The sequence below is a fragment of the Alnus glutinosa genome, chromosome 11 (assembly GCF_958979055.1).
Source record: "Alnus glutinosa chromosome 11, dhAlnGlut1.1, whole genome shotgun sequence".
Taxonomy (NCBI): domain Eukaryota; kingdom Viridiplantae; phylum Streptophyta; class Magnoliopsida; order Fagales; family Betulaceae; genus Alnus; species Alnus glutinosa.
In genome coordinates, this window is record NC_084896.1 from 22,850,450 (window position 1) to 22,878,397 (window position 27,948).

At 35.1% G+C, this 27,948-nt stretch overlaps 3 protein-coding genes across 3 annotated transcripts; all 3 read left to right on the top strand.

The window, feature by feature from the left end:
* Nucleotides 1-304: 304 nt before the first annotated feature.
* LOC133881229 (zinc finger BED domain-containing protein RICESLEEPER 2-like) lies at nucleotides 305-2,537 on the top strand. The gene is made up of 4 exons (XM_062320167.1): nucleotides 305-394; nucleotides 442-765; nucleotides 998-2,404; nucleotides 2,499-2,537. Exons 1-4 carry the CDS (start codon nucleotides 305-307, stop codon nucleotides 2,535-2,537), a joined length of 1,860 nt encoding a protein of 619 aa, XP_062176151.1.
* A 10,023-nt stretch (nucleotides 2,538-12,560) lies between these two features.
* Nucleotides 12,561-18,184, top strand: LOC133882636 (pyruvate kinase isozyme A, chloroplastic-like). Its single transcript, XM_062321842.1, has 7 exons — nucleotides 12,561-13,375; nucleotides 13,815-13,902; nucleotides 14,038-14,228; nucleotides 15,458-15,576; nucleotides 16,553-16,796; nucleotides 16,975-17,209; nucleotides 17,664-18,184. Exons 1-7 carry the CDS (start codon nucleotides 12,848-12,850, stop codon nucleotides 17,990-17,992), a joined length of 1,734 nt encoding a protein of 577 aa, XP_062177826.1. The 5' UTR covers nucleotides 12,561-12,847; the 3' UTR covers nucleotides 17,993-18,184.
* A 2,769-nt stretch (nucleotides 18,185-20,953) lies between these two features.
* On the top strand, nucleotides 20,954-21,739 carry LOC133881230 (B3 domain-containing protein At1g05920-like). The gene has a single exon (XM_062320168.1). It carries the CDS (start codon nucleotides 20,954-20,956, stop codon nucleotides 21,737-21,739), a length of 786 nt encoding a protein of 261 aa, XP_062176152.1.
* Nucleotides 21,740-27,948: the final 6,209 nt, after the last annotated feature.

A 27,948-nucleotide genomic window follows, 5' to 3' on the forward strand; every position in this document is an offset into this window, starting at 1 on the left:
GCTATTTAAATTTTTAGGTTTGATTTATTATTCATTCTATTTAATTTAATACTCTGTATAGTATACTATGATTTTTTTTTCAGTTCTTTATCTCTGTTTGAGTTCTGAGAAATTCAGGAAAAATGATACATTTTGATGTTTCATGATTATCATTTAGGTTTTAATTTGTAGTATGAACATGATGCTATTTAAATTTTTAGGTTTGATTTATTATTCATTCTGTTTTATTTAATACTTTGTATATCTTTGTGTAACTGTAGTCTGTGTTTATTATTGTAATGTAGTCTGCTACCACTCTCTATCCATGGATGAGTTGATAGTCAATGTAGACGAAGGTTCACATCAAGTGAACCTAAATCTGATGAATATTGCATCAGATGATGATGATGGACTTGTAAGTCTTGAATCACCTAATGGAGACGCTGTCCAGCATATCTCCAGTGGGAAAGTGCTTGTGCAGCTGAAGAAGTTCAGGAGGGCGATGATCCTCAAAAGCATGCTTATGAAAGGAAGCCAAGGAAGAAGACCTCTCCAATTTGGAAGGACTTTAAGGAATTACTGCAATCTAGTGTGAAGAAAGCTCAGTGCATTCACTGTAAATCTATCATTGGCATTCCTGCTTCGGGCGCCACAACTCAATTTCATAGGCACTTGAATAGTTGTATTCCATGCATAGCAGCTAGCAAGAAGCAGAAGGTGATTACATTTGACTTTGATTGTGGTAGTGTGGGATCCGGATCATGTTTTACTTATGATCATAAGAAGGTATGAGAGCTTGCTTCTCATATGATACTTTACCATGAATATCCTTTTATGGTAGTGGAACATGTTTTGTTTAACAAGTTTATGAGGGCTAACACTCCTTATTAGCAAAAGATATCTCGTACAACTGCTAAAAGTGATTGTATGTCTACCTATGAAATAGAGAAAAAGAAGCTAAAAAATTTGTTGAAAAATGTTAACAAAGTAAACATAACTACTGACATGTGGATCTCAGGTCAGAGTGTCTTATATGGTAGTTACATGTCATTTTGTTGATTCTTGGTGGCATTTACAAAAACGTGTTTTGAACTTTTTTAATGTCCCACCCCCTCATAGTGGTGTTATAATTGCTGATGCACTTCAAAAGAGTTTCATTGAGTGTAAAAATGAGAATAAGGTATCTACAATAACAGTAGACAATGCAAGAAACAATGATGTGACCATTCAAATTTTAAAAGATGATTTTACTTTGAAAAAGACATTAGCTGTTAAGGGGCAACTCTTTCATGTACGTTGCTATGCTCATATCACTAATCTGTTGGTGCAAGATGGTATTAGTCAAATTGGAGATATTGTGGATTGTGTTAAGGATGGTATAAAGTATATAGTTGTATCGGAGGGTAGGTTGAAGCAATTTGCTGAAATTGCAAAGCAGTTACAATTGTCCTATAAGAAACTGATTTTAAATGTTCCTACTAGGTGGAATAACACTTATATGATGTTGTCTACTGCATTAGAGTTTAGGGAGGTGTTCCCAAGGTATGAAGATAGGGATCAAAGCTTTCGTTGGGTGCTAAGTGTTGATGATTGGGTTAAAGTTGAGAATGTTTGTCATGTTTTAGAGGTTTTTAATGAGGTGACAAAGATAGTATCAGGGAGTAATTATCCAACTTCTAATTTATTTCTTCCTGAGGTTTGGAGAATAAGAGATGTGTTGGGTAAAAAATCTAAGGATGCCAATATTTATGTAAGAACAATGGCAGAAAAAATGTATTTGAAATTTGAGAAATACTGGGGGGAATGCAATCTGCTCATGGTTGTTGGTGCTGTTTTGGATCCAAGTTTTAAGTTGAAACTTGTAAAATTTTGTTTCCCTGAAATTTATCAAGAGCCTGAAGCCACTAGAAATGTTGAAAAGGTACATAATGTTTTAAATGAGTTGAATGGTGAGTATGTTGATGCCCACAACTTAACTGCTGCCCCAAACCGTGGGCATCAAAGTAATTCTAATTCTGCTTCATCTTCAAGTGATGGCTCATCTAGTGGTGTTCAAAGGAGCACTAAAAGTGGAATGGCTATGTTAAACTTTTTTGTAAGAAGTGTTGATACCTTTCAACCTGTGAAGTCAGATCCAGAAATATATTTGAAAGAAGATGTTTATATCTGTGATGAGGGTGCTGATTTGAAGTTTGATGCTTTGGAGTGGTGGAAATCCAATCAACTTAAGTACCGCATTTTATCTAAGATGGCACTGGACATCCTTTCAATTCCTATCACTACAGTGAGTTCGGAATCAACATTTAGTGCTGGTGGAAGGGTCATTGATCCCTATCGTGCATCTTTATCTACTAAAACTGTTGAGATTCTGCTGTGTGGAGCTGATTGGGTTCGAGCACTACATGGACTCAGTAAATCTTCTAATGTGAGTATTATAATTTGTAGGTGTGTTGCTAAATGAGTTTATTTTTTTCCCTCAAATAAATAGTAAGCAATGTTCTTTGTTTTTATTTTTGTAGTTGGATGAACCTTCTTTGGTGGAGATTGACTTGCCTTAATGCTGGATTGTGGAGTATTTTTTTTTGTTATAGTTAATGAGATCAAATTCTAATATATTTTTTATTTATTTATTTTGCTATTTTGTACTTTGCCTTGAAAAAAATAACTCATCTACTTTTTTGTTCGGTTATTTTAAGCAGATACTTGGTATGGAAGTGGATTGGAACTATTCTAGAAGTGTTGTATTTAGGGGGAAGTTTTTGTTAGTATTTTGTAAGCTCATGGTAAGTTGATTCTGTTTTATTTAATGGTAATTTTAGACTCATTTATACACTGGTTATACATTGATTATGTTCTGTTTACATGCTTACTTTTTTCTGATTATGATTATTATTTTCTTACTAATTTTTTCATTTTCTTTTGTAAATGTGTAACAAACAGGTGAAGAAGTTAATCCCTGCCTTTTGGGGGATTTGCTGCACTGCCATAATGCCATGTATTTAAACTTGTTTATTTTGTAAGCTTGACAATTAGACTTAATTCTTTTGAATGCTTGTGTTGTGTAGTGTAGACTGTGTAGTTTATATTATTTTGTGTATGTTAAGATGTTATATTGTTAGCTTGAAGCTTTACAAGCTGGCAGCCTTGTCAGGTTAACTATTGACTAGTTTTTGTTGAAATTCTTGAGATGTGGACTATCCATCCACAAGGATATGCTACTGGATTTGTTTTTGTGAATGCCAGACTTGCTAATTTATTGTTATAACTTAGATTTGTAGTTCATGTTGTTTTCTATGTTTGTATATTTTGATGTTTTGGAAATTTGAAATTCTTGAGAATTTTGTTAGCTTGAAGCTTGGATAGATCATTGATGGATACTTGGATGTGTTGGAAAATTTAAATACTTGGAATTTTTGAGAATTCTTGTATATTGCCTTTTTTTTTTTTTTTTTTTTTTTTTTTTTTTTAATGTTGGAACTTTTGAGAATGTGTAATATGGAATTTGTTGTTAAATGTTGGCTTTATGAAGTGAGTTGTAACTTGTAAGTTTTAATTTGTTGTTTGTAATTTTTAATTTTTAATTTTTAATTTGTATTTTGTAAGTTGTAATTTGTAAATTAATGTAATTTGTTATTTGGAAGTTGTTGTAATTTGTAATTTGTAAGTTTTAAGTTTAAATATTAAGTTGTAAGTTTGATAGCTTGTTAACATTATGAATGTTGAGAATCAATGTAAAACTTTCAATGTTTCAGTTTAAATTTACATCTTTTAAATTGCTTTGAAATTGAATGTTAAAAACTTGAAATGCTTGTTATAATGGTTTGAAAGTGCCAAAAAAAAACCCGAGCACGAGCTCGTTCATTTTAGAAATATGTAACGTGTTCGAGCCGAGTTCGAACCTCAAAAACCCTTAACGAGCCAAGCCTCGAACAGAATTTTCAGAATTTTTCGAGCTCATGAGCCGAGTTCGAACAGGCTAAAAAAAATTCAAGCAGGTCCAAAAAAGCTTGAACTCGGCTCGACTCGGTTCATTTGCAGCCTAAAGTTCCTCATCAATTTTTTACGCTATTGATTTTATTTTTTTTACACTAAAAGTTTTAAATAATGTGGCAATATATACTATTAAATCTGTAAAATTTAATCTGAACCATGAAATAAATCATCTCTATTTTATTTCAAATTGAGAGGATCATGATCCCAACAAATGCTAGAGAACAACTTCCTATGACTTAACAACAAAACTAATTATAACAAACTCTTAGTCCATACCGGCTTAATTACATGACTCAATAATCACAAACTCATAACATTAATAACATTAATCAAACAATACTTATAAAAATAACAAAGCGATGTAATAGTTGCTGTACTTGGAGTTTTAGAAGAAAACTAGGAAAGAATGTGGGTAAGGAAAGATCTTAACCCTTGAAAGGCCACCATTTTGTCTCTTAAAACATAGCTAAGGTTTAACACTTAATAAAATTAGATCAAATACCCGTTTTTTCTTCTTTTTTGATTTACAGGGGGAAAGAGAAAAATGGGATGAAGTCACAACACATCGGAAATATTTTATGAGGAAGAGGTAGTCACAGACAGTCTTACAAGCTTAATCCAGCACATCTCTTCAAAATGACCTATCTCTTGGAATTAGTTTTTTAACGCCATATAAAAAGGCTATTGATTAAAAGTGTTTTTTATTTTTTATTTTTTAAAAATAAAAAAAAAAAAGGAAAAACATTGCAATTTATAAAGTAAAAAGGAATCTTGCTCAACAAGCAAAATAGATGTAATACAATCATGATAACTATCAATCCACATGCACTTGGGAAACAGAGTGAGTAATAGCCAGCTTTGCAAGTTTATGAGCCGCGCCATTCGCAATTCTAGAAACATGATCCACAGTCCAAAACTGGAAATCTTCCAAAAGGAGCTTTGCTTCTTTGATCACACTGCCATATCTGTAAAGGCATCTTCCTCAGGCCGGAGAGCAAAAACTATCTCCAAAGCATCTCATTCCATCAATCAATAGCTCGACTATTCCACCCCTTCCAAGCAGCTAATGCCTCCGTCACCCTCGTATCAGGAATATAGGGCTTGGTATGGCACATCGAGAACCTTACTGAGCCCGCATGGACTCATCCAATTACTCCGACTCCGACGGTCATCTTCTTCGTTTTGTCAATTGCGACATCTCAAATCAACTTTATTTTTTCAAAAAAATGCGTTTTCCACGTCATTTGTTTCTTTGTGGATTTGCTACCGCATCATTTCAATTGAAAGTGCTTTTAAGAGTCGGTTTGAGTTTGCGATTTCAAAAAGTATTATTTAAAATAACGATTTTAAAACATGCAATTTGAAAAAGTGATTTTTTAAAATCGTAGTTGAGCGTTTGGCAAAATTACAGTTTAACCTTTAAAATCGTAAATTAGTATTTAAAATTATGCGTTTTAAAAAAAGCACCATCTTACCTACGATTTGAAAAAACAAATTTTCTACATTTTCAAATCGCAATTTTTAAAAATGCAGTTTCCAAACGATTTATGTTTTGCGATTTGATTTAAAATCGCACTTATTGTTTACAAAATCGCAATCTCAAAGGCACCCTAACACTCATAAGAGTCATTTAAGGGTCCGTTTGGATTTGCGATTTCAAAAAGTGCGATTTAAAATCATGATTTTAAAATGTACGATTTGGAAAAAGTAATTTTTAAAAACGCAGTTAAGCGTTTGACAAAATCGCAAATTAGCATTTAAAATTCTGCATTTTCAAAAAAGTACCATTTTACCTGCGATTTGAAAAAACAAATTTTATGCGTTTTCAAATCGTAATTTTTAAAAATGCAGTTCCCAAACGATTTATATTTTGTGATTTGGTTTAAAATCACACTTATTGTCTACAAAATCGCAATCTCAAACGCACCCTAACACCCGTAAGAGTCATTTAAATCACGTGAAGTTTAAAAGTGCTATTGTTTTGAGAACCCATAACCGTCCATTGGTTGATTATTTGGAGGCGAACTTCATATTATTTATTTTTTCCATCCCGGCATATGATAGTGGAGGCCATGTTTGGCTAGTTGACCAACCACCATGGACAACACGTTTTTGCCGTGTTCCATCGACATGGCATATCTTTTGATTTCTGGCCCCAAATTTAAAGACACGATTTAGCGGGTGTAAAAAGGACGTGTTGCAATACAAGGCTGAAAATGACATTTTAAAGCATTCCCGGCCGGCCTGACCAACAAGTAAATGATTGAGAAAATGAGGCAACACACTCAAGCATAATATGCCTACTTTTTAACATGCCATCTTATTCCATGGGGCATCTAACATGGGCACTAAGCAAGCCACCTTGAAATGATGCTTGAATTTATTAGAAATACTTGTAAGCATATATGCTTTCACATTGCCATATGATCATGTTTTAGGATATATATCCCCGCTAGGGGTGGGTGTCGGATAACTTGAGGTCGAAAAATAAAGATTTTGCCTGCCGCCCTGCCCAATGTCGAAAAGTTGGTAAATTCATCAGCTTTTCTGACGAAGGGCATAACGACCCAGCCGTTTAGGCCTAACTTTTTTTCTTTTTTGGCCCAATTTCAAGTTTGATCAGCTTGGAATTTTTTTAGGGCCAATCTTTTAGGCTTTAGAATAGGCATTGAACTACTAATTAGTAATTACAAGTGAAAAAAAAAAACCCATCATTATTTGTTTAGAATGGCCACGTTGTTATAGCATCATATTTGTGGTTGTGCAACCACACTTAGTAGATGAGAACCACCCTACGCCGTTTGGATGGGCTGCGCAAGTGGCCACCCTATCTAGCTAAGGTGGTTGTGCGGCTACCTCTATCTTATTGAAAAGGCTACGCGACCACTTTTTACCAAGATAGAGGTGGCTACATAGCCACTCTTTTTTGTATTTTTTTTTAAAAAAAATAATATAAATACTTGTTTTCTCAAAATTAAATATTCATATAAGAATGTGTGAAAAGTTTTTTTAAAAGTGTCCTATATTTTATTTTTTAAAACGTATTTTATGGTTTGTATTTTGAAAAGTGAATAATTTGTTAAATGTTTTGAAAACAAAAGTGTTTTTTTTTTTTTTTTAAACTGAAAAATGTTTATGAAAACTTTAAAACAAACATGGCCTTCTTCTCATTCTAATAAAACAGTATAATATTTAAGTGTTGTTTGCCACGTGCAGAAATGGTGCAGTGCTTGTAGAATAATAATTAAAGTGAATTAAATTGTAACCAAGATAATTAACAATGATAACGACACTAATCTACCCACCCACAAATGCAAGGAGAGCTAACTTATTACAAAGAATTGACAGTGGAAAGACTTATAACCAAATAATTTTGAAAATCCCTGAAAATTTTATGAAAATTTAAAACTGAAACCAATGGAATGTGATTAACCATTTAATAGATTTGTTTCTATTAATATTGATGGAATACCTAAACTGAGAAGACATTATTATAATCCTAGTGTTATCTTTTGGATTAACGACAAACACACTTTATAATTGCCTAATTAGTGCCTAAATTGCTAATATCACACCACATGACAAAGACAAGGCTATGTGTTAATGGTCCATGTGTACAATCAGAATCAGGGTACTCCTTTTCTCCATCATATGCAAAAGGACCTAAACTATACCACTCACCCAAAAAAATTAAAAAAAAGGGAGGGGGGGGAGGAACTGGTAGATTTTATTGTTTGCGAGTACGGTTTTTTAAAAAGTTGTAATTTGAAAACGTAAAAGAAAAAAAAAAAAAAGGTGTTTTCAAATTCCAGGTAAAGGCTTTTTTTTTTTTTTTTTTTTTTTTTTTTTTTTTTTGCATAATTTTAAAGGTTAAGCTGTGATTTTAAATGGTAAATTGCAATTTTATCAAACACTTAATTATATTTTTAAAAATTATATTTTTAGATTACACTTTTAAAATAGCAAATCCAAATATACCCGTAAGCTATACTAAGTTTGAGGAATTACGTTTATTTTTTAATAATTCTTTTTCAGCATGGAACCCTCCCATCTTGTTCGGGGGCCAAATTCATTCATAAAAGAAAGAAAAGAAATATATATATATATATATATATATATATATATATATAAAAAGAAAAAAAAAAAAAAAAAGAAAAAGAAAAAGAAAGAAAGATAAGAAAAAAAGCCCTCTTGTAAAATGGCTCATGGGCCAATTGTATAGAAATTAAACCTATTGTAGGAGTGTGGTGGCAAAAATTTGAGAAAGGTTATAGATTTTTATTTCACTAATATTTACTTACGTGATGCTGCCAATTAACATTTGTTTAAAAATTAATAAAAAAATTAATTACTGATGGACAGTATCACATTAACAAGATGTGATAAAAGTAGGATAAAAATGTGTTAATGGTCCATGTGTTAATATCACATCACACTATAATTGCCTAATTAGTGCCTAAATAGCTAATATCACATCACATGACAAAGACAAAGGCTATGTGTTAATGGTCTATGTGTACAATCAGAATCAGGGTACTCCTTTTTTCCATCATATCCTAGAGGGGAGTGATTCCTGCATTTTCCATACACAACACAGTCACTCCCACAAGACACATTGGAGTGGGGCTTAGTCTGTGAACCTCACATCAATGTGTCTTGTGTGAGTGCCCATATTGTGCATGTGGAGTTTTTTTTTTTCCATTTCCCTATCCTAAAGGATTTGGACTATACTGCTCACCAAAAATAAATAAAAAAGGTCAAGGGTGGGGAGGGGGCTTGTGGATTTAGTATATTTTGGATTACCATTTTATAGTACAAAAAATTGCAATTGTAAATTAAATTGTAGATTTTATTGTTTGCGAGTACATTTTTTAAAAAGTTGTAATTTGAAAACATAAAAAAATTCGCGTTTTCAAATTGCAAGCAAGGGATGTGGTTTTTTTTTTTTTTTTTTTTTTTTTTTTTTTTTTTCTGTATAATTTTAAAGGTTAAGTTGTGATTTTAAAAGGCAAATTACAATTTTATCAAACGCTTAATTATGTTTTTAAAAATTATATTTTTAGATTGCACGTTTTGAAATAGCAAATCTAAATATACCCATAAGCTATACTAAGTTATAAGAAGAAGGCAAAAAAGCCCTTTTGTAAAATGGCTCATGGGCCAATTGTATAGAAATTAAACCTATTGTAGGAGTGTGGTGGCAAAAATTTGAGAAAGGTTATACATCACATTTTTATTTCATTAATATTTACTTACGTGGCACTTAAAAATTAATAAAAAAATTAATTGATGATTGACAGTATCACGTCAATAAGATGTGATAAAAGTAAGATAAAAATATGATATACATCACTCTCATACTTCTAAAGCTTATGTTAAGTGATTTTCATAATATTTAATATTGTATAAAGATTAATTTTTTTGTTGGGCTATCATCCCATATAGGTTTTGGGCCGATGTATATAGCAAACGTTGACACATTCACATTTCACCATACCTAATTCCTTGTTAGCTAGTTATTAAATATTTGAAAAACAATTCCTTTACTTATTAAATATTGTAAAACTTGGAAGTAGTCCAATAAAACTTAAGAATATCTTAGAAAATTCTTGATTTGGAGCTTATCTATAAGAGAAGATTAGGAGGGGAAAAGGGGTTATCCCAAACAAAAAGATGAGAAAAAAATCCTTAAATATTGACATGAATCTCTTGTACTTTTCTCATTTTTGAAATTAAGGATTATGCCTTCCTATAAAAGAGAAAAAGAAAGAAAAAGAAAATAGAAAAATGAGGTTGGGTCATGCCTCCCATATCCAACCATGGCTTTCACCTAGCCAGTAGCCACGACAGTAGTTGGGTCCAACCAAGGAGCCCAGGTTGTGCACAAGCCACCATGTCTATTATAGCCTATAGGTCCATGGTTGGGTCATGCACATCCTTTTTTTTTTTTTCTTTTTTTTTCTTTTTTTTTTTTTTTCAATTTTTATAGGAGAGGCATAGTTATATTTTTATATCATTTTTATTATTTATTTGAGAAATAATAGACGAAAGTCTCAAATTTAAAATGATCATAAGGTCATGGCTTAAATGTATAAAATAAAAAAATTAAAGTCTTAATATCTAAAACGCGAAAAACATCGAGGTTCTATTAATATATATTTTCGTTTTATTTATGATAAAAAGAACTAGCAATGTAAATTTTTGTTTTTGGTCTCACTCTTTAATACTCTATTTATACTGATTAGTATAAATATTATGGCCTAGGTTCGAATTTCACAATGAAAATTTTTCATGTCTGATTAGTATAAATCATCTAAAGTCTTATTGATGCACGGGTCTATGGATCAATCAGACTTGAGAGTGTTAAAGCATTTTCAAAATTAATATGTATATATATTTATTTTATGTCTTAGGAATGTTTTAAAAGAAAGGTGTTATAGAACATTAAATGAAGATAGTCCTACATGGAAAAAAGAAAAAGTGTAGCTGACATTTATAAGGCTCAATACACTTTAAGCATTTAAAGTAATGCTTGAGTGTGTACTCGTACGTGTATACTTGCATTAAATGCGCGCGTGTGGCAGTGGGCTGTAGCGCACTTGGCACGAAGCATCGGAGCTCGGAGTGTTGTAATCATGCATGAGCTTTCAATTTTGGATGGTCATGACCAATTGATCTGATGGTTTGATCTAAACCATATGATGCTTCTTAGATAGATTCAGTGATTGGATTTATCTAACTGTTGAGATTAATTAATAACGATCAGTTTATGACTGTTGCTTAAGCAGTTATAGACGGTTGGATTAGCAGTTGTTCAACGTAATATAGATCTTTAATCCTTTTTCTGATACCTTCTGTATTTTTAAAATTACAAGTCTTTGTCTGTCTTTTACTATAATAAAAAAATCTGAAAGTGTTCTGGTTTAATTTTCATTTGTGCAAAACACAATTAAACAAACAGAGAATTCTGGGCTATCCTGGAGAAATACTTGCTGTAACACTTTGCAAACCTTTTTGGTGGGGGCAAATAATTTCTTAAGGAAAGTGACGTTGTAACATGTCTTAGAAGCATTTCATTTTTTTTAACTTTTTCTAGCCGAGGAAGCGCCTGCAATTCTCGCCATTTAGGCCTTTTTTGTGTGGCTTCCAACTAGAATAGTCACAACAGGTGGCCTCTGTAACTGCCAATTTAATTAGAAAATATATATATATATATACACGTTATTTTCATCCGTACCTTTTTAGCGGCAGTCCCAACCGTTGTTACAGAACCGTCGTTTTACGTTTTGGGGACTTTTACCGTTGCGTTTAGCATCGGATGCTACCATATGTCTACTGTAATGAATTCAAAGGTGAAGCAATTCCACGTCAAAATCCAGAAAGAGTACCTGGTTGCTCATTGCTGGCATGAGAAAGAAACAGATCGCCCCCAAAATCCAAGGCCACAAGATTATTTACCACGTTTTGGAGTAAAATAAAATTAAGAACTGCCATGATAGACTGTCCATTTGGGACCACATAGGCAGCATGAGATCCTTATTGCATTGCTTGCAATACACCCTAGTATTGCAATAGTTGTGATTTAACCACACTCAATAGTTGGTTTGACATGGCCGGACCATTTTTGTGGCTACCTCCAAAGACCAGTTAAAAGGTGGCCGGTTGAATCATTCCCTTTTGCCATCCCAACTTAGGTTATTGGGGTGACCGAACCGCCCTTACAACCAAAGAAGATGGTTTAGCTACCACTAAAAGTTTAATTTGAGAGTGATCATATTACCTCAATAGTCAAAGAGTTAATTTGGCCATTTCGATCCCTGGCCGCGGCAAGCCACCCTGTTCTTTTTTCTTTTCTATGGAACATGGGGATTTGGTCGGTTCATTTTAGGCAAATTTAGATGGAAGATTGACATTGAAAAAAAAAATTAAAAAAATTAAAAGATTGGGACTTTAGATCGACAACTATTTACACCGGAGACAAGGTATCCAAAAAGAGTAGTATCGCTGTAATGAAAAAGCAACAGATGTATGCCAAAATCCATGGCCACAGGCCCACAAGATTTCCACTTTCAGGAAAAAAGGATCGCCACGACAGACTCATTGGCTGTCCATTTGGGACCACATAGACAGCATTTAAATACTCACTGCACAAACCTATTTTCTGCCTTTCCGTACATTACAGGTTTCACGTGGGAATTGTTGTCTGTCTCCTCCAATTTTATCGGCGATTCTTGCACGTCCAGTTGTCCTCGTACAGTCATACTTATAGTAGGTGTGTAATTTTGGATATTTTTTTTAGAATTTTCCTACATTCCTACAACGCATCTGGTTTAGATTGAAGTAGGATTTTTATGTGATTTTTAAAATTATTATTAAATTTGAGATGATAATTATTAAATTTAATTTATTAATAATTATAAAAGTGACGTAACATTTAAAAAAATTAAAAAGAAAAAAAAAAAACCTCTGATCCTCGCAATATATACTTTTAAAAGCTATGTCAACCTCAGAAGGTTTGTTGACCGTTAAACCGGGACAGCTATATGTACTACTACCGCCTTTTTCACTTGAGCCCCCATTTTTCAAATTATTTAATGCTCAAAACGTAAATAGCTAGCACTAGTTGTTGAAGAAAGCACCAAACCAGGCTTTCTCCCTTGACTTTTTTCTTCACGCTAGATCCCCAAACCCCTTCTACCTCACCTTGTAAGCTCCACTCTCCAAAACCCTGCGGAGTTTTCGATCCAGAAACGCTTAAAACGTATCGATAACAATTTTTTTCCTTTACTAGTTATAGTCTTTGACCTTGATCTCCTCATCAACAAATCTAAACTCTAACCAAGAAGGTCATATCGAGAGCACTGGTTTTGAGTCCATGGCCGTCGTCTGGGATCCAAGTCTTATGTGTGTCGGTAAAAACCCATGTTTGGATTTGAAGAATCGGGTTTTTGGTACCCCGGTTTTCGCTGGCGGGTTTCGCTGTAATGGAGGGAAGTTGAAGGGAAAGATTGGGATTGGAGTAAGGGCGGCGGTGCAGGTGGGTGTGGAGGGATCGGAGCGTTTGCGTGATTTGAAAGGTTTAAGGGGGGTTTTTGGGTTTGATGTGGTTTCGGAGGGGGAGTTGAGGGAGAAGGGGTTTCTTGGGATGAGGAAGACGAAGCTTGTGTGCACGATTGGGCCGGCGTGTTGCTCGTTGGAGGATTTGGAGAAGTTGGCGTTGGGAGGGATGAATGTGGCTAGGCTTAATATGTGTCATAATGGGAGGGAGTGGCACCGGGATGTGATTAGGAAGATTAAGCGTTTGAATGAGACAAAAGGGTTTTGTGTTTCTGTCATGATTGATACTGAAGGCAGTCAGATTCATGTGGTGGATCATGGGGCTCCTTCCTCTGTCAAAGCAGAGGTAAAATAAATTCAAGTTGTGCTGTGGGGTGATTTTCTTGTGTTCTGCATAATGGGGTAGTTTGATATTCAACTAGGTTTGTTTGTTTTGTAGCTTTGTTGCCGTGTTTTTTAGTTTGGATGTTGTTTGAGATTCATTTTGGAATAGTTGTTTGTTGGTTTCTTGATACTGTTTGCAGTCTCTTGGTGGTCAGCAGTTTTCTGCTGTTTGGTGTTTTTGTTCTAGTTGTTAATGAAAAGCTTATTCATGAAAAAAAGAAAAAGAAAAATAAAAATTGAAGTCTCTAATTGGGTTTGGCTTTACGTCTAGCAGAATTAGATATAGGTATTAATTAGGGAAAAATATGAGTACACCCTCCTTTAATGTTTTGTTCAAAATGATAGCCTATCATGAGAAAGATGCAATTCTGATGTGTTTGTCTCATTAATTGGATAATCAGGATGGTTCAATCTGGTTGTTTACTGCTCAAAAGTTTGAAGGTTCGCGTCCATTCACAGTTCAAGCTAACTATGAAGGTTTTTCTGAAGGTAGTCAAATTGTTGCTGATTGAGTAAAAAACCAGCTCCCCCTACCCTCCTGCCCAATCCTTTTTCCTTAAATTTACATTAATGATATGAATTTGCTTGTGATTTATGTTCTCGACTAAAATTACTATTTGGCAGGTATTGAGGTAGGAGATGAACTTGTTATCGATGGTGGAATGGCAGGCTTTGAAGTCATTGAAAAGATTGGGAGTGATTTGCGTTGCAAGTGCACGGACCCTGGTTTACTCCTTCCTCGAGCCAAATTTAGCTTTTGGAGAGATGGGAAGCTTGTGGATAGGAATAATGAGCTTCCTACTCTATCAACAAAGGTTTAATTTTCCTATGCTTTTGTTCTTAAGCTTTTCTTTCCAGACTCTGGCTTCTATATTCTTTGTTTCTATCGTATGGACCTAAGCTTGACATCACCTTTTGTTTAGAACATCATTTTCTCTTTCCTCTTTTTGCAGACTTGTTTGTATGAACTGTTCAGAAAAGTACATGACATAAATTAGACTGTTTGAGCATGAAAGATGCTTGAAACCATTTTTAGTTCTTTTCTTTAGAAAATCCCAAACTTCACGAAGAGGTCTTGTGCCTTATTTGTAATATTATAACTTCTTTAGTATCTTACATTTATGTATTCTAAAAAAAAAAAAAATAGTTATTAAAATTCCGAGTTCTGATAATAAGACATACCAATTTTAAGCTATATTACAAGTTCTTGCTTTGCTTGTTGGATGTAGAAAGAAAAAGGTTCGCATTTGGTAGAGTTCCATTTTTAGAGATGGAGGGATTGCTTGTTGATTACTTAGTGGCAATGCTCGTTGAAAAAACACAGAGTTACTATATTTTGAGAGAGAGAGGGAGAGAGGGAGGGAGGGAGAGAGAGAGAGAGAGAGGGAGGGAGGGCGGAGGAAGGGAGGGAGAGAGGGAGGAAGGGAGGGAGAGGGAGAGGGAGAGAGAGAGAGAGAGAGAGAGAGAGAGAGAGGGAGGGAGGGAGGGAGGGAGGGAGAGAGGGAGGGAGAGGGAGAGGGAGAGGGAGAGGGAGAGGGAGAGAGAGAGAGAGAGGGAGGGAGGGAGGGAGGGAGAGAGCGGGAGGGAGGGAGAGAGAGAGAGAGAGAGAGAGAGAGAGAGAGAGAGAGAGAGAGAGGGAGGGAGGGAGGGAGGGAGGGAGGGAGGGAGAGAGCGGGAGAGAGGGAGAGAGAGAGAGAGGGAGAGGGAGAGGGAGAGGGAGAGAGAGAGAGAGAGGGAGGGAGGGAGAGGGAGAGGGTTCTTTCATCTGTAGATTGTGAATTATTATTACAAAAGAAGTATGGCTGATTGTATGCCTCTTCAATCTTCAGATGAGAGAGAGAGAGAGAGAGAGAGAGAGAGAGAGAGAGAGAGAGAGAGAGAGAGAGAGAGAGTTCTTTCATCTGTAGATTGTGAATTATTATTACAAAAGAAGTATGGCTGATTGTATGCCTCTTCAATCTTCAGATGATAATGTAAAACCCATAATTTTAACAATATCTTTTCACATGCTCATAACTCATAATTCATATTGTCTGATCTGCAGGATTGGGCTGACATTGAATTTGGGGTTTCTGAAGGTGTCGATTTCATTGCCATGTCATTTGTAAATGATTCGGGTTCTGTCTGGCATCTCAAGAACTACCTCTCCACCAAATCATCTAAGTAAGGAAGTACACTGGCACAAAAGTTTTTCACATAATTTTTACTCTTATTTTCTCTTTTTTCGGAGGTATACTAATTTACCTGTCTTTCCTGCTCTTCAACAACGTGATTTATCCTTCTTAAATGCTATGACATAGCACCACTTCATAGTGTTTCTGAACAGTAGTTCATCAAACAAGTCAATCTGTTTTTCATGCAATTGGGAACTTGAAATCTCACCAATTGTAGTTTCTACTGAAAACAATTGATTCGAGGCAGTATCTTCCCTACACATGAATGTTATTGACCTTAGCGCTGCTTGCCCACAGCAAGGTGACGGATCCTTGGTTGTAGCTGGATTCTGTTTCTTACTCTTTCTCCATTCCTTGTTGATCAAATTCTCAGTACATCGAGTAACTTGTTAGTCTATTCTGTCCAACCTTACCTGGTTATGTGTATTGATCTTTGACACCTGAAAAAACTATTGTTGTGTATTGAAATTTATTTATTTGTTCTTAAATATAAGCTGTGCATTTTAGTAGTAATCCCCCTCCCGTCCCCTCCCCTTCCCTCATGGAAGATTTTTTTTTTTGAGTGAAAGTAAAAAGTGATTGATGTGATATAAAGTAGAAACAATTTATATGGAAAAGTAGAAAATTTTTGTATTGTAGTGAATTTTTTTATTTTAATAATAATAAAAAATTGTTAATGTGATATAAAAAGTATAAAATGTTAAGAATGTTTTGAGTTGATGTTTTTGGAAAAGGTAAAAATAAGGGAAAGGTGGAGGGGTGGGGGTTACTAAACGGGGCCTTTATCTAAGCAAATACTATGCAAAAAGAGATTGCGATCTGCTTTTCGAATTCTATTCTGTTGCAAATGGAAATGTGGGTGTGCAGTAGATCAATTTGCTTCCTTTTTAAAAAAAAAACATATTCTATTCTTTTTCTTTTTTCTTCAAGTTCTTATGAAATTCCTGAATTGTTCTCATTTACAGATCCATGAAAGTATTGGCAAAGATAGAGAGCTTGGAATCTCTATATAAATTGGAAGAAATTGTAGAGGCTTCAGATGGAATTATGGTGGCCCGGGGTGACCTTGGGGTTGAAATCCCACTGGAAAAGATTCCTATTATGCAAGAAGAAATAGTTAATGTTTGCAGGCAACTAAACAAACCAGTGATTGTAGCTTCTCAACTTCTTGAGTCCATGATTGAATATCCCACCCCAACACGTGCTGAGGTACTATGTTACTATCAGAAACTACTACTACTACTACTACTACTACTACTACTACTACTATTTTGTTGTGAGGAATTCATTATGGAAGGAGGGAGGGGGATTAAAGTTATAATGCATGGATTCAAGAACTGGAACTTGTTGAACGTGGCATAATAACTATATGCTTTGATGTCATAAGGTTGCAGATATTTCTGAAGCAGTTCGGCAGTATGCTGATGCCTTGATGTTATCTGGTGAGTCAGCTATTGGTTTATATGGACAGAAGGCTCTTTCAGTATTGCGGATGACCAGCAGCCGAATGGAAACATGGGGTCGTGAGGAAAACCAACAATGTCTTCTCCATCAGCATCAACTAGGAGTATCATTGCCCGATCGCATTGCTGAGCAGATATGCAATTGTGCTGCAGAAATGGGTAATTTCACTTTTCCCTGACTAAATTATGACATCCAAAACCATGAAAATAACAGCTGCCATCTCTTGCTGGAGTTCCTTAATAGGAAGTGCTCATATATCAACTCATCAAATCAGTGTCAATGAGTTTGTTTTTAGCACCCACGAGTGCTATTCATCATCTTCCCAATATAGGATTGAGGTGTTACAATCTTCTACCCTTAAATCCCTGAAGTCCTGTCATGCAGTGCTCCAATAAGCATCACATTGCGTTACCAGGTTGCTTTGATACCATTTGTAATAACCCAGGAAAAACGCTAATCACACATGCGCTATCACCCATGAGTGCCTTTATAATTCATCCACTCTATGTGAGCTATTTATCTTCCCCATGTGAAGAGACTAAGCATGTTTTGCTTAAATGTGTGTTTTAGTGCTTATATTTCCTAAACTACAACTGTGTGCTGTGTTTGCAGCTAATAAACTTGGCGTGGATGCCATCTTCGTCTACACAAAGCACGGACACATGGCATCACTCCTGTCGCGCAACCGTCCAAACCCTCCCATATTTGCATTCACGAACAATGATGATACCCGCATGGCTCTGAATTTGCAGTGGGGAGTAATTCCGCTCCTCGTTGATTTATCAGATGACATGGAAGCTAACATCTCAAAAACCATTGATCTGGTCAAAACAAGGGGAATGTTGAAACAAGGAGATTCTGTTTTGGTGGTCTCAGATGCCCTTCCAACTCGTGCAACCCCAATGGCTTCCCAATCAATCCAGGTCAAGACCATCGCTTAGCATAGGCCTTTGAGTCCAGTACTGCTGCAAGATGTGTTTGCTCTTTTCTGCCACTTTAGTGAAACACGACTTGTGTGTTTTAGTATGGCCGTAATCTAGTAGAGTATTGAAATGTTTAAGTTTTGTTTTAGTTGAGAGTCGAGTATTGAATGTGTAAGTTTTGTTTCAGGTGAGCTCGAGCTTAATTATCACCGAGCTAGATAATCTCTTCAAACTTAGTTCATTTATTTTCGAACGAATTGCTCAATTAACTACTTCATTTTTTATATAAAGTAAATATCGGCATTGCTCATATTTTTTTTCGTAAATCCATGTTAAGCATTAGTTACTTAATTATTGTTAAGATTTTATAATTTGAATTAATAAGATAAATTAATTTTTATTTTTAAACTTATGAAAATTAATTTCACAAACTTTGTATTTGCTATAAATGATACATAATTTTTTATATCATGTAACCCTATCTAGAATTTTAAACGATCCGATATCGAGTTTATAGGTATGTTTTATAGTCAACATTTATGTTGATTACACAACACATACATGTGGGTGTATCCACACACATATCTTTATTAAAACTAATAATCATGTGGATTCAGCTCTATCTATCATATTAGGAAAAGAATTCTCTTTATCTTTTTAAGCACGTAACTTATTTTCATTACAAAGTTAAAAATAATAAAAATAAAACTATACAACTTTATACGAGCCAAGATGAGTTTATATGAATTCGTTCATTCAATAATATAAATTTTAGTTCAAATTTAATTCGTTTAATAATTGAATCGAAGTTGACTCATATTCGAGGTCACTCTATTTATAACATTTAACCTTTCGTATTTCTTAGTATGACACCTCCTTAAGCATGAAAGACTAGCATGTCAATACTCAAAAAAAAACAAAAAAACAAAAAAAAAAAAAAAAATTCCAGAACCAGACTAATAAGACTATCCAACTTTTTTCAATAAAACAGAACCAATAAATTCACAGGAAAGTGGAAACCACCGAGTGTTAATATAATTTAGGAAAAAATCATATTTAGCTTCTAAATCTTTATCTAATTTGAATTTAGTCTTTGAGTTTATAATTTCAAAAGAATATGATTCTTATGTTTTGTCAAGATTTTTAATAAAATAGAACCAATAAATTCATTGGAAAGTGGAAACCAGTGAGTGTTAATATAATTTAGGAAAAAAAATAAAAATAAAAAATCATATTTAGCCTATAAGTTTTTATCTAATTTGAATTTAGTCTTTGAGTTTTTACTTTCTAAAGAATATGGTCCTTAAGTTTTACTCAAATTTTATATAGGTTCCTCTATCACTTTTCTATCAAAATGAATGGTTTATCGTATGTCACGTGTGTCTTAATTGACATGCTAGCGTTTATATCAACATCTAATATCAATGTTATATCATTAAGCACCAAATCTTTCATTAAAAAAAACAAAAGACTCCAGCTCCAAAAATAAAAACCATCTTCTTTGTCATCTTAATCTTCAAGATTTGTTACGTTAGAAGAAAAATTATTAACTTTGACGCTAAGATAGACCTAACGTGTCAAATAAGACACATAACAAGTAGAAAGTAGTTAACTTTGACGGTTAAGTGATAAATGAATCAATTTAAAACTTGAGTAAAACTTAAAGACCTTATTCTTAAGATTGAAAATCCAAATACTAATTCAAATGAGATGAAAACTTAGGAGTTAAATATGATTTTTTCCTATAATATAATTAGAAACAAACAATTACTAGAAATACAAATAATGAGAGCATAATTACTAAAAATCCACATAATAGCATATGCACTCAGAAAAAGAAAAAAAGAAAGAATAGCGATTCTCAAAAAATAGTAAGCTATGACAATAGACAATTAAACATATAGAAAACAATAACCTCATGAGTTAGGATGAGTCGGTAAGCGAGTAGAGCTACTTGTGAACATACTCGAGCTCGGTTTGAATTAGTTCGGTTTATTTATTAAACGAACAGAGTTTGAACAAAAAATTCAGGCTCGTATAAATTTAGGTTCGGCTTGACTAGTATAGGCTCGTATAACTTCATTTGTATTATTTTTATAATATTATTTTTAACTTTGTAATGAGAATATGTTAAGTATTTTTTTTTTAAAAAAATGTTTTATGTTCTTCATAAGTTGAATTATTGTAATTGTGAGTTTAGATATAGATATAAGTACATTTGTGTGTGTATGAATGTATAATATACTATAAGATAAACATATAAAATTGAGATTAGATTATTTAAGATTTGAGTTAATTTCTCTAATTACTCAAACAATAAATCTTAACTATAATTAAGTAACTAATAATTAGTATTAATTTTTTTTTAAAAGTAAACAATCACGACATTTACTTATGTATGGAATGACTAAATAAATTGAGTAGCTCGTGAACAAGCTCGAGTTTATTAAAAAAATAAATGAATGAAGCTTGAACAGATTATCTAGTTTGTTGATAAGCTCAAGCTCGAGTTCGAGCTCGGCTAGTGTTCAAAAAAAATTAAACGAACCGAGTTTGAATATTCAATACTCGGCTTGGTTCGGTTTGATTGCAGTCCTGGTTAGGACGGCCACTTAAGGTAATAACATTTAAAAATTGAGGGTACAATCGTAATTACGTTCTTATTTGAAATTGGGTTTCTGAGCGTTAGTCGCAATGGCGGTAAGGAACCGACTCTCCGAGTACTTCCATGTTTAGGAAAGTTCTGCATCTCCGAGTGGGATCAGGTTTAGGACTTAGGAGGCCTCCGCCGCAAGCAAATTCCTCCATCGTATAAATGCTCCGATATCAGGATTCTGAAGAAGAAACCCAATACTCTGTTTCATCACTTTTCTGTTCTTACTTGGGCTTTGCTCTGTACGTGGGTCTCTTTTATCGACCAATTTCTTTCCTTTCTCTGCTTGTCTGAAACTCTGTTGGAACTCAATAAGAAGAAGAAATATGATCACTCTTGAAGATTTGAGGGGCGATTCTCCTGAAATATGTGGGTCCCTCAACAAAATCAGAGACGAGATCAGAGCTGTTGCTAAAAATAATGATGAAGAAGACGCAATGCTCACCAAGAGGATTTTGGAGGATTTAATTCAATTCAGCCGGAAAAAGCGATCTGCACCATTGGATTGTGACAGTGAAAAGGGTCCGGAGAAGAAGAAGATGAAGAGGGTGAGGGTTATACCTCCCAAAAACTCCTTAGATTTTGCGCCCAAAAATTCCGACCACAGTCAAGAAGAAGGAAAGTCTAGGAAAGCCGTAAGGCAGGGAAAGACTCCGACAGAGATGAAGCAAACGGTTGAAGAGCAACCGCCCGGTATGCCAATGGAGTTCAAGGACAAAATCATGGGACTGCATGGTTGGGACGTGAAGCTTGTGATTCAAAAGAAATTGACGGGCACCGACATGGAGGATTCGCAGGATCGGCTTTCCATTCCAAGGGGCCAAATGAGGGCAGACTTTCTTACGCAAGAGGAAGAAGCAGAACTGGAGGAAAAAGAAGAAGATGGGATACATTTCAAAGGCTTGAAAGTGGCGTTGATAGAGCCAAGCCTTGAGGAGTCGGCCATCTTCTTGAAGAAGTGGAAATTGGGTAACAGCAGCACATACATGCTCAGCTCCCCATGGAAAAATGTTGTAATTAACAACGGCCTCAGGAAAGGCAATATTATACAACTTTGGTCCTTCAGAGTTGACTACAACCCCTGCTTGGCCCTTATCAAGCTACATAATTAGGATTTTCTCTTCTTATTTTCTATGATTTTGTTTTTTGTTTGAACATTGCTGTTATTCTAGTAAATGAAATGAATTACTGTTTTGGTGAACATATACAATCCAACATGCTTCTTCAAAGATGCTTCATTCCACGAAAACGAAATTACTATAAGCACCGGCCGCCCCGGGGTGGACCACCCCGTGGTCCTTGGGGGTGGTTCGGCCACCCCAGGCTGGTCAAGGGGTAGCTCAGCCACCCTTCTCTTTTTCTTTATATATATATATATATATATATATATAAAGTTTTATTAATTTTAATTTTTTAATTAATTTTTAAAGATTTTTAATTTATATTTTTTTTTATACTGTGCCGCGTGTCAACATTCAATGGTTAAATATTGACACGGAAATATTGAACGGAAAAATATACGAAAGTACGAGTCCGTCTTTTCCCGAACCACAAGTACTATCTGTGATACGAATGAAAGCACATGGGTCAAAAAATAAAGGTATCAAATCACAGGTGTGACGACCCCTTTTTTTTTTTTTTTTTTTTTTTATACAAACATAAAACGAGTCATCGCAGTGGCACGACTACGTGTCGCTCAGCCAACATATGGCACATGCCCCATAACATGTACTTAATAATCAGAGTATAACATATATCTATCTATGCAGCGGAAAACATAAATCTGAATAGCGGAAATTACAACTTATACATCTATCACAACTTAATTACAACATTGAGCCATTTAACGTCTATTTGTTTGAGTCTTTATTAACACAATCATTACATAACAATAATGGCTTAACAAAGAATAAGTGACACAAACGTCACAAGCCATACTAAACCTATAAAATAGTGGACAACCAGTGGTCCGACAATTACAACTGACGCAGCGAGCTTCAGTCATAATATCCCAAGTACACTGCTACCAACCCCTCAACTATACCGAAGTACCTGCAGCCAAAGAAACATCATCTACACGGCTGTGGTGGTATCCACATCCGCATAGGTGAAAGAATGAGTTCACCGTCTTAGCATGAAACACACTAAGACCTCAGTGGTATAAGACTGACTGAGTTTTCACAAAGAACCAACCCTTATTTTATTTTTAGTCGTGCGAGCACTATATTAGCCACAATTTACCAATAGCTAATGCAGCAAACACCGACTAATCAGAAAACATTTAAAACATACTATATAGCTGTGATCATATGTAAAAGTTCCAGTCATCCCTCCTTGGAAGTTTCTACATATAGACCCCTCTATAATAATATTTTTCATCGGTCGCTCAGACATATGTGCATACGATCACTCTATCACAGATATCACGCATACACATAGGTCATAAGCAAAGAACATGGCACCTTACTCTTCCGTACTAGGATAACATCCGTCAACAAAACACTCGCAACACCATCTCTAATCGTATTTCAGTTTCGTGCCTTGATGCCAGTAGATCATGAGAGCACTAGAGTTAAACTCAATCATGCTAACAAGTCTTTCCTGAAGAACAAGAACAGTCAACTTTTCTACTCATAGACATGCCATTACTCGCACCTGGGCAATCATGTATCCATGTACTTTCAAGTTCAATGTATGATCTTAACACATGACTATCCGATAGAAATATACATAGGATCTTTTTCATGAAGACTCTTATGCATACCAATACGTCTAGTAAAACTACTCATAACATAAAAACATCTCTTACAAAACAATGTTATATATGCTATGCATGACATGGGGCTAATAATGCTGCTGATACTGATATGCTGCTGATAATGTTATGCTGCTGATATATTGATACTGCTGGTATGTATGCTCTATACTACATGCTCAATGTTCCGTGCTTGACCAGTATATATTTCACTACTGTGTCACACTGAAATCATGCAGTTGTTAAATCACGTCCTTTTAAAACTAAACAAATTCAGCATTTTATCCAACACTTTGAAATCATTCAAAACTTAGTTTCTTTATAAAATCTACACAGTTTCAACATGACATGTTCTCAAACAATTTGCATAATTTAAATCTCAACCGCAGAACTTAACACTTTAAATCTAGTCAATACTTTTCACTCTTGCACTATCTCTTAAACATCATTGATATAGTTTAAACATAATCGAAACTAATCAAATCAAATCATCTCAAAGCATATACACTTCATCATATGGTTGGTTCAGTTTCATAAACAATATATATATTTTTATCAATTCAATACATATAAAAATATATATATTTTCTCAGTGAGTGGAATACCCATCTTGGCTGCATTGGACTCCAACTCGAACTCTACATTGGAGAACCCCTCGAAGTCTCCAACTATGACACGATCCTACAAATATTTATAACGTTAGACTATGCTATGGACTCCTTACTTTATGACATCCTAACTACCCGCGTGCTCACACGTCGCATCACTCGCTTCTAAGTCTAGTTGGGTACCTTGGTTACTATTATGTGGATCATTGTTTATAGGTTCATAATATATCATGCATATTAAGCACAAATGTGTGTTTACTATTTTTGTTGTATCACCCTATTATTGTTAACCATTTTCTATAGTTTGTAATTCATTCACTAAATTAACAATATATATATATATTTTAGTCATATACATGTACATGTATCCATATATACATATACACATACAACACTTAAAACCTAATCCATCAAGTCTTTCCAACCTAGAACTTTAGTGACTTATACTTAAAGATTATCTTAATGTCTTCAATTATATTAGCCTAAATCCATAATCCATTTATATAATTACTTTACCTACTCATGGGTTTATTCTTTCTTTATGTTAATATATTTTATTTGATCACTTACTCTATGTTGCCTTTACTCCTTAATTTATATTAGTCATTATCTTATTCATTTAACCATTTACAACATAATAACTAACTCAACTCCTTTTAGGGCATAATTCAAAACTCTGTCACATAACCAAAACCAACTTCTCCGAGACTCCTCCACCACACTAAGTCCATCAATGCCACACCACACACCTCTCATTTCATTTCCAATTAAGCTAACATCAACCCTAGAACATAAACAAACTTAATCCCTAACAAATAGTCATAAACTAACATAATTATCCCATTTATAAATATAAACCAGATTTGGAGTTTTCATCAAAATACCCATCAAAATCATCTCTCCAATAAAGCACCAACAACTTACAATAGAACATTAATCATAGGCTAACATATTCATTAACTTACAATTCCATAACAATTCATCACAACTAAAACTTCATATCCATCAATATCAACAATAATATCCTCTAACCAACGGTCTCACAAATGAACCAACATCAACCCCAAATTTACAAATCCAAAACCACCAAAAATCATCTAACTACACTCAATCCATAATCAGGACAACATTTCAGCCAAGATCAACAAACAGGAACTACATAATCATCCCCTAGCTTTAATCGGCTATCATCAAACCAAAATCCATAAATTTAATCAAAATCAGTCCTTACCCTACTGTATAATCGATACACACACTGAAAATCCACAAGAAATTTGCAATAATCACATACCCATAAATCCATCATTAATCAACACAAAATACTCCAGAATTTATCACCAAGAAAACCCAACATCACAGAACTCCAAATCATTCGGCCAAAACAGGAACTAAATCCAAAAAACACAAGCATAACACACGGCCGAACAAAACCCCCCAAAACATAAAACCCTAATTCCACCATAATCAAATCAATCCACAAAATTATAGGATTTATATACCTTGGGGATTTTCCTCAACAAATCCGCCGTAAAAGCCACTGATTCCGCCGTAAAAGTCGCCGGAAATCACTTTGAAGAACCGGGTCTTCTTCTCGGGTCTGGCGGGTTGCGGGTCGCATGGGTCACGAATTTTTTGGGCTCATGGGTCGTGGGTTCAAGCTCCTGGATTCCGTCGGAGCTCCTCCATCGCCGGATTTCAGTCCCAGTCGCCGATCATGGAGGATCGGGTCCTCACGGGTCGTGGGTCACGGGTTCTATGGGTTTCGGGTTCTCTCTCTCCAGGGTCATCTCTGGTTCACGGGCTCACCGGAGATCGCGTCGCCGGCGTCCTTTGGTCTCGTCGACGCCACCCATCGGAGGATCGGACTCCATCTCCCTCAACTCTCCCGATCTCATCTCTCTCTCAGCATCTCTCGGCTCTCACATCTCTCGATTCTCTCTCGGTCTCATCTCTCTATTTCTCTCCTCCCTCAGTCTCTCCGACTCTCTCAGTCTTACTGTGTTCGTGCGAGAAAAGGAAGAAAGAAGAAGAAAGACAAATAAGAAGAGAAAACAAGAAAATAAATCTCTATCTCGAACTCTTGTTCATGGAGTTGGAAAAAACTCTTAAAGCTTCGTGATATAGCCAAACGATTTATTAGCTTTAAAGTTGGCAATGGTTCTAGAGTATTTTTATGGTTTGATCACTGGCACCCTGCAGGGTATCTTTTGGAAACCTTTGGCCACCGTATTGTTCATGATTCAGGCTTTCCTTTACTGTCTAAACTTGAAGTTGCTATAAAAAATGGAGAGTGGAATTGGCCTCCAGCTCGTTCTGATGCTTTGGTTGTAATTCAAAGCAAACTCTTTGAGGTAGGGATTGGAGATACTGATTTAGCTGTTTGGAATGCTAAAAATGGACAGTATACATGTGCTGATGCTTGGGACAAGCTTAGAGAGGTGCACCCGGCAGTTGGATGGTCGAAATTGGTCTGGTTTCCATCCTCTATCCCTAAACATTTTTTTTTTTTTTTTTTTTTTTTTTTTTTTTTTTTTTTTGTGGCTTGTTTTCCGGAATGCATTGGTCACTAGGGAGAGAATGTGTGGATGGGGTTACACTAGATGCACTTTGTGTTTGTTCTGTCGTGCCGCCCAAGAGAACCGAGAACACTTTTTCTTTAGGTGTAGCTTCAGTAGCCGAATCTGGACAAATATCATGTCCGAGTGTTCCATCCCAAATGCACCTTTGGATTGGGATGCTATTGAAGCTTGGGGTTTGAAGGTTTTAAGGGGAAGAGGTGTTAGAGCTAATTTGGGGAGGCTGTGTTTGGGATCTACTGTGTATAATATTTGGAAACAGAGGAATGCTATTCTGCATAATTCCTCACCCAAAACCGAAGAATCTCTTATGGATTGTATTAGATGGGAAATTCGCTCAAGGCTAGTGGCTAATGGGCAGTTCAAGGATCTCAATCATACCTTAGTCTTCCGCTGGAATCTGCATTCCTCTTTTAGTCTGGTTTGAGGATGCAGTTTTGTCTGGTGCGGGATGCTCTGTATGGTGGTATTCTGGTGGGGGGGATCGTCTTCTGCTATTTCTGCTTTATCCGTTGCAGGAAATCAGCTGCAACTTTATTCGAGTGGCTAGGTCAAATTGGAGGTGCGGGTTAGAGTTGAGTATAGAGTTTCTTGTTAATAGATGGGGTTGGAGTTTTGATGCTCTTGTAGTTGTTTGATTGTAAAGACAGCAGGTTGAAGCAAGCAATAGAAAAAGCTGAGAGTGTAGCGGTACTTTTCGCTTTCTTGCTTGTCTTGTGTTCTGTTGGGTTACTGCTAGATGTAGTAGTCTGTTGGGTTGTTTTGTTTGTATTCTCTCTTTGAGAATTTGTTCCAGTTTTTACTGGAGGGCTTGTAATCGTTTTGAGTTTGGTTTATAAAAGATTTAATTCATCCAAAAAAAAAAGAAGAAAAAAAAAAGAGGAAGGGGGGAAGGGGGGGGGATGCTGCGAGATTGAGGGGAGAAATATCTCCCCATTAATCCATAGCCACACACGTGGCTATGGATAAGGCTAAGCTTTGGTCTTATTTAACACTAGCCCCTATCCTTTCTAAATTGCACTATTACCCCATCTTATTTTATTTCTATCTTTTATCCTAGACTTATTTAATTTAAACACTATAAACATCACTTAGAATCTAATTATTAATCCCATCAATTTATAAACACTATTTACTAATTGCTAACCCCCTATTTATTTTCTTGGCCTTCACAACAGGTACCAATAAGATGTTTAACAAAAAAAAAAAAAAACCCTTCATCAGATGCAGCTTCCGAATTCCCCATAAGAAAAATTACAAACAAACAAAGAATATTCTTATGTGAATAAGATTTTGGGCTGTACAAGTAGTTATTGTCTATAATCGTTAAACGCAACCGCCTTAGGCAATTATTGAATTTTTATAACCGCAATCGCTCTGCC

What these genes read in the sequence shown, in the direction of transcription:
- LOC133881230 (XM_062320168.1), top strand. Translation starts at nt 20,954, where the DNA reads ATGATCACTCTTGAAGATTTGAGGGGCGATTCTCCTGAAATATGTGGG.
- LOC133882636 (XM_062321842.1), top strand. Translation starts at nt 12,848, where the DNA reads ATGGCCGTCGTCTGGGATCCAAGTCTTATGTGTGTCGGTAAAAACCCA. An exon ending in CTTCCTCTGTCAAAGCAGAG is followed by an intron (nt 13,376 to 13,814) that starts GTAAAATAAATT and finishes TTGGATAATCAG; the next exon opens with GATGGTTCAATCTGGTTGTT. An exon ending in CTATGAAGGTTTTTCTGAAG is followed by an intron (nt 13,903 to 14,037) that starts GTAGTCAAATTG and finishes ACTATTTGGCAG; the next exon opens with GTATTGAGGTAGGAGATGAA.
- LOC133881229 (XM_062320167.1), top strand. Translation starts at nt 305, where the DNA reads ATGGATGAGTTGATAGTCAATGTAGACGAAGGTTCACATCAAGTGAAC. An exon ending in CAGATGATGATGATGGACTT is followed by an intron (nt 395 to 441) that starts GTAAGTCTTGAA and finishes GCATATCTCCAG; the next exon opens with TGGGAAAGTGCTTGTGCAGC. An exon ending in TTACTTATGATCATAAGAAG is followed by an intron (nt 766 to 997) that starts GTATGAGAGCTT and finishes TGTGGATCTCAG; the next exon opens with GTCAGAGTGTCTTATATGGT.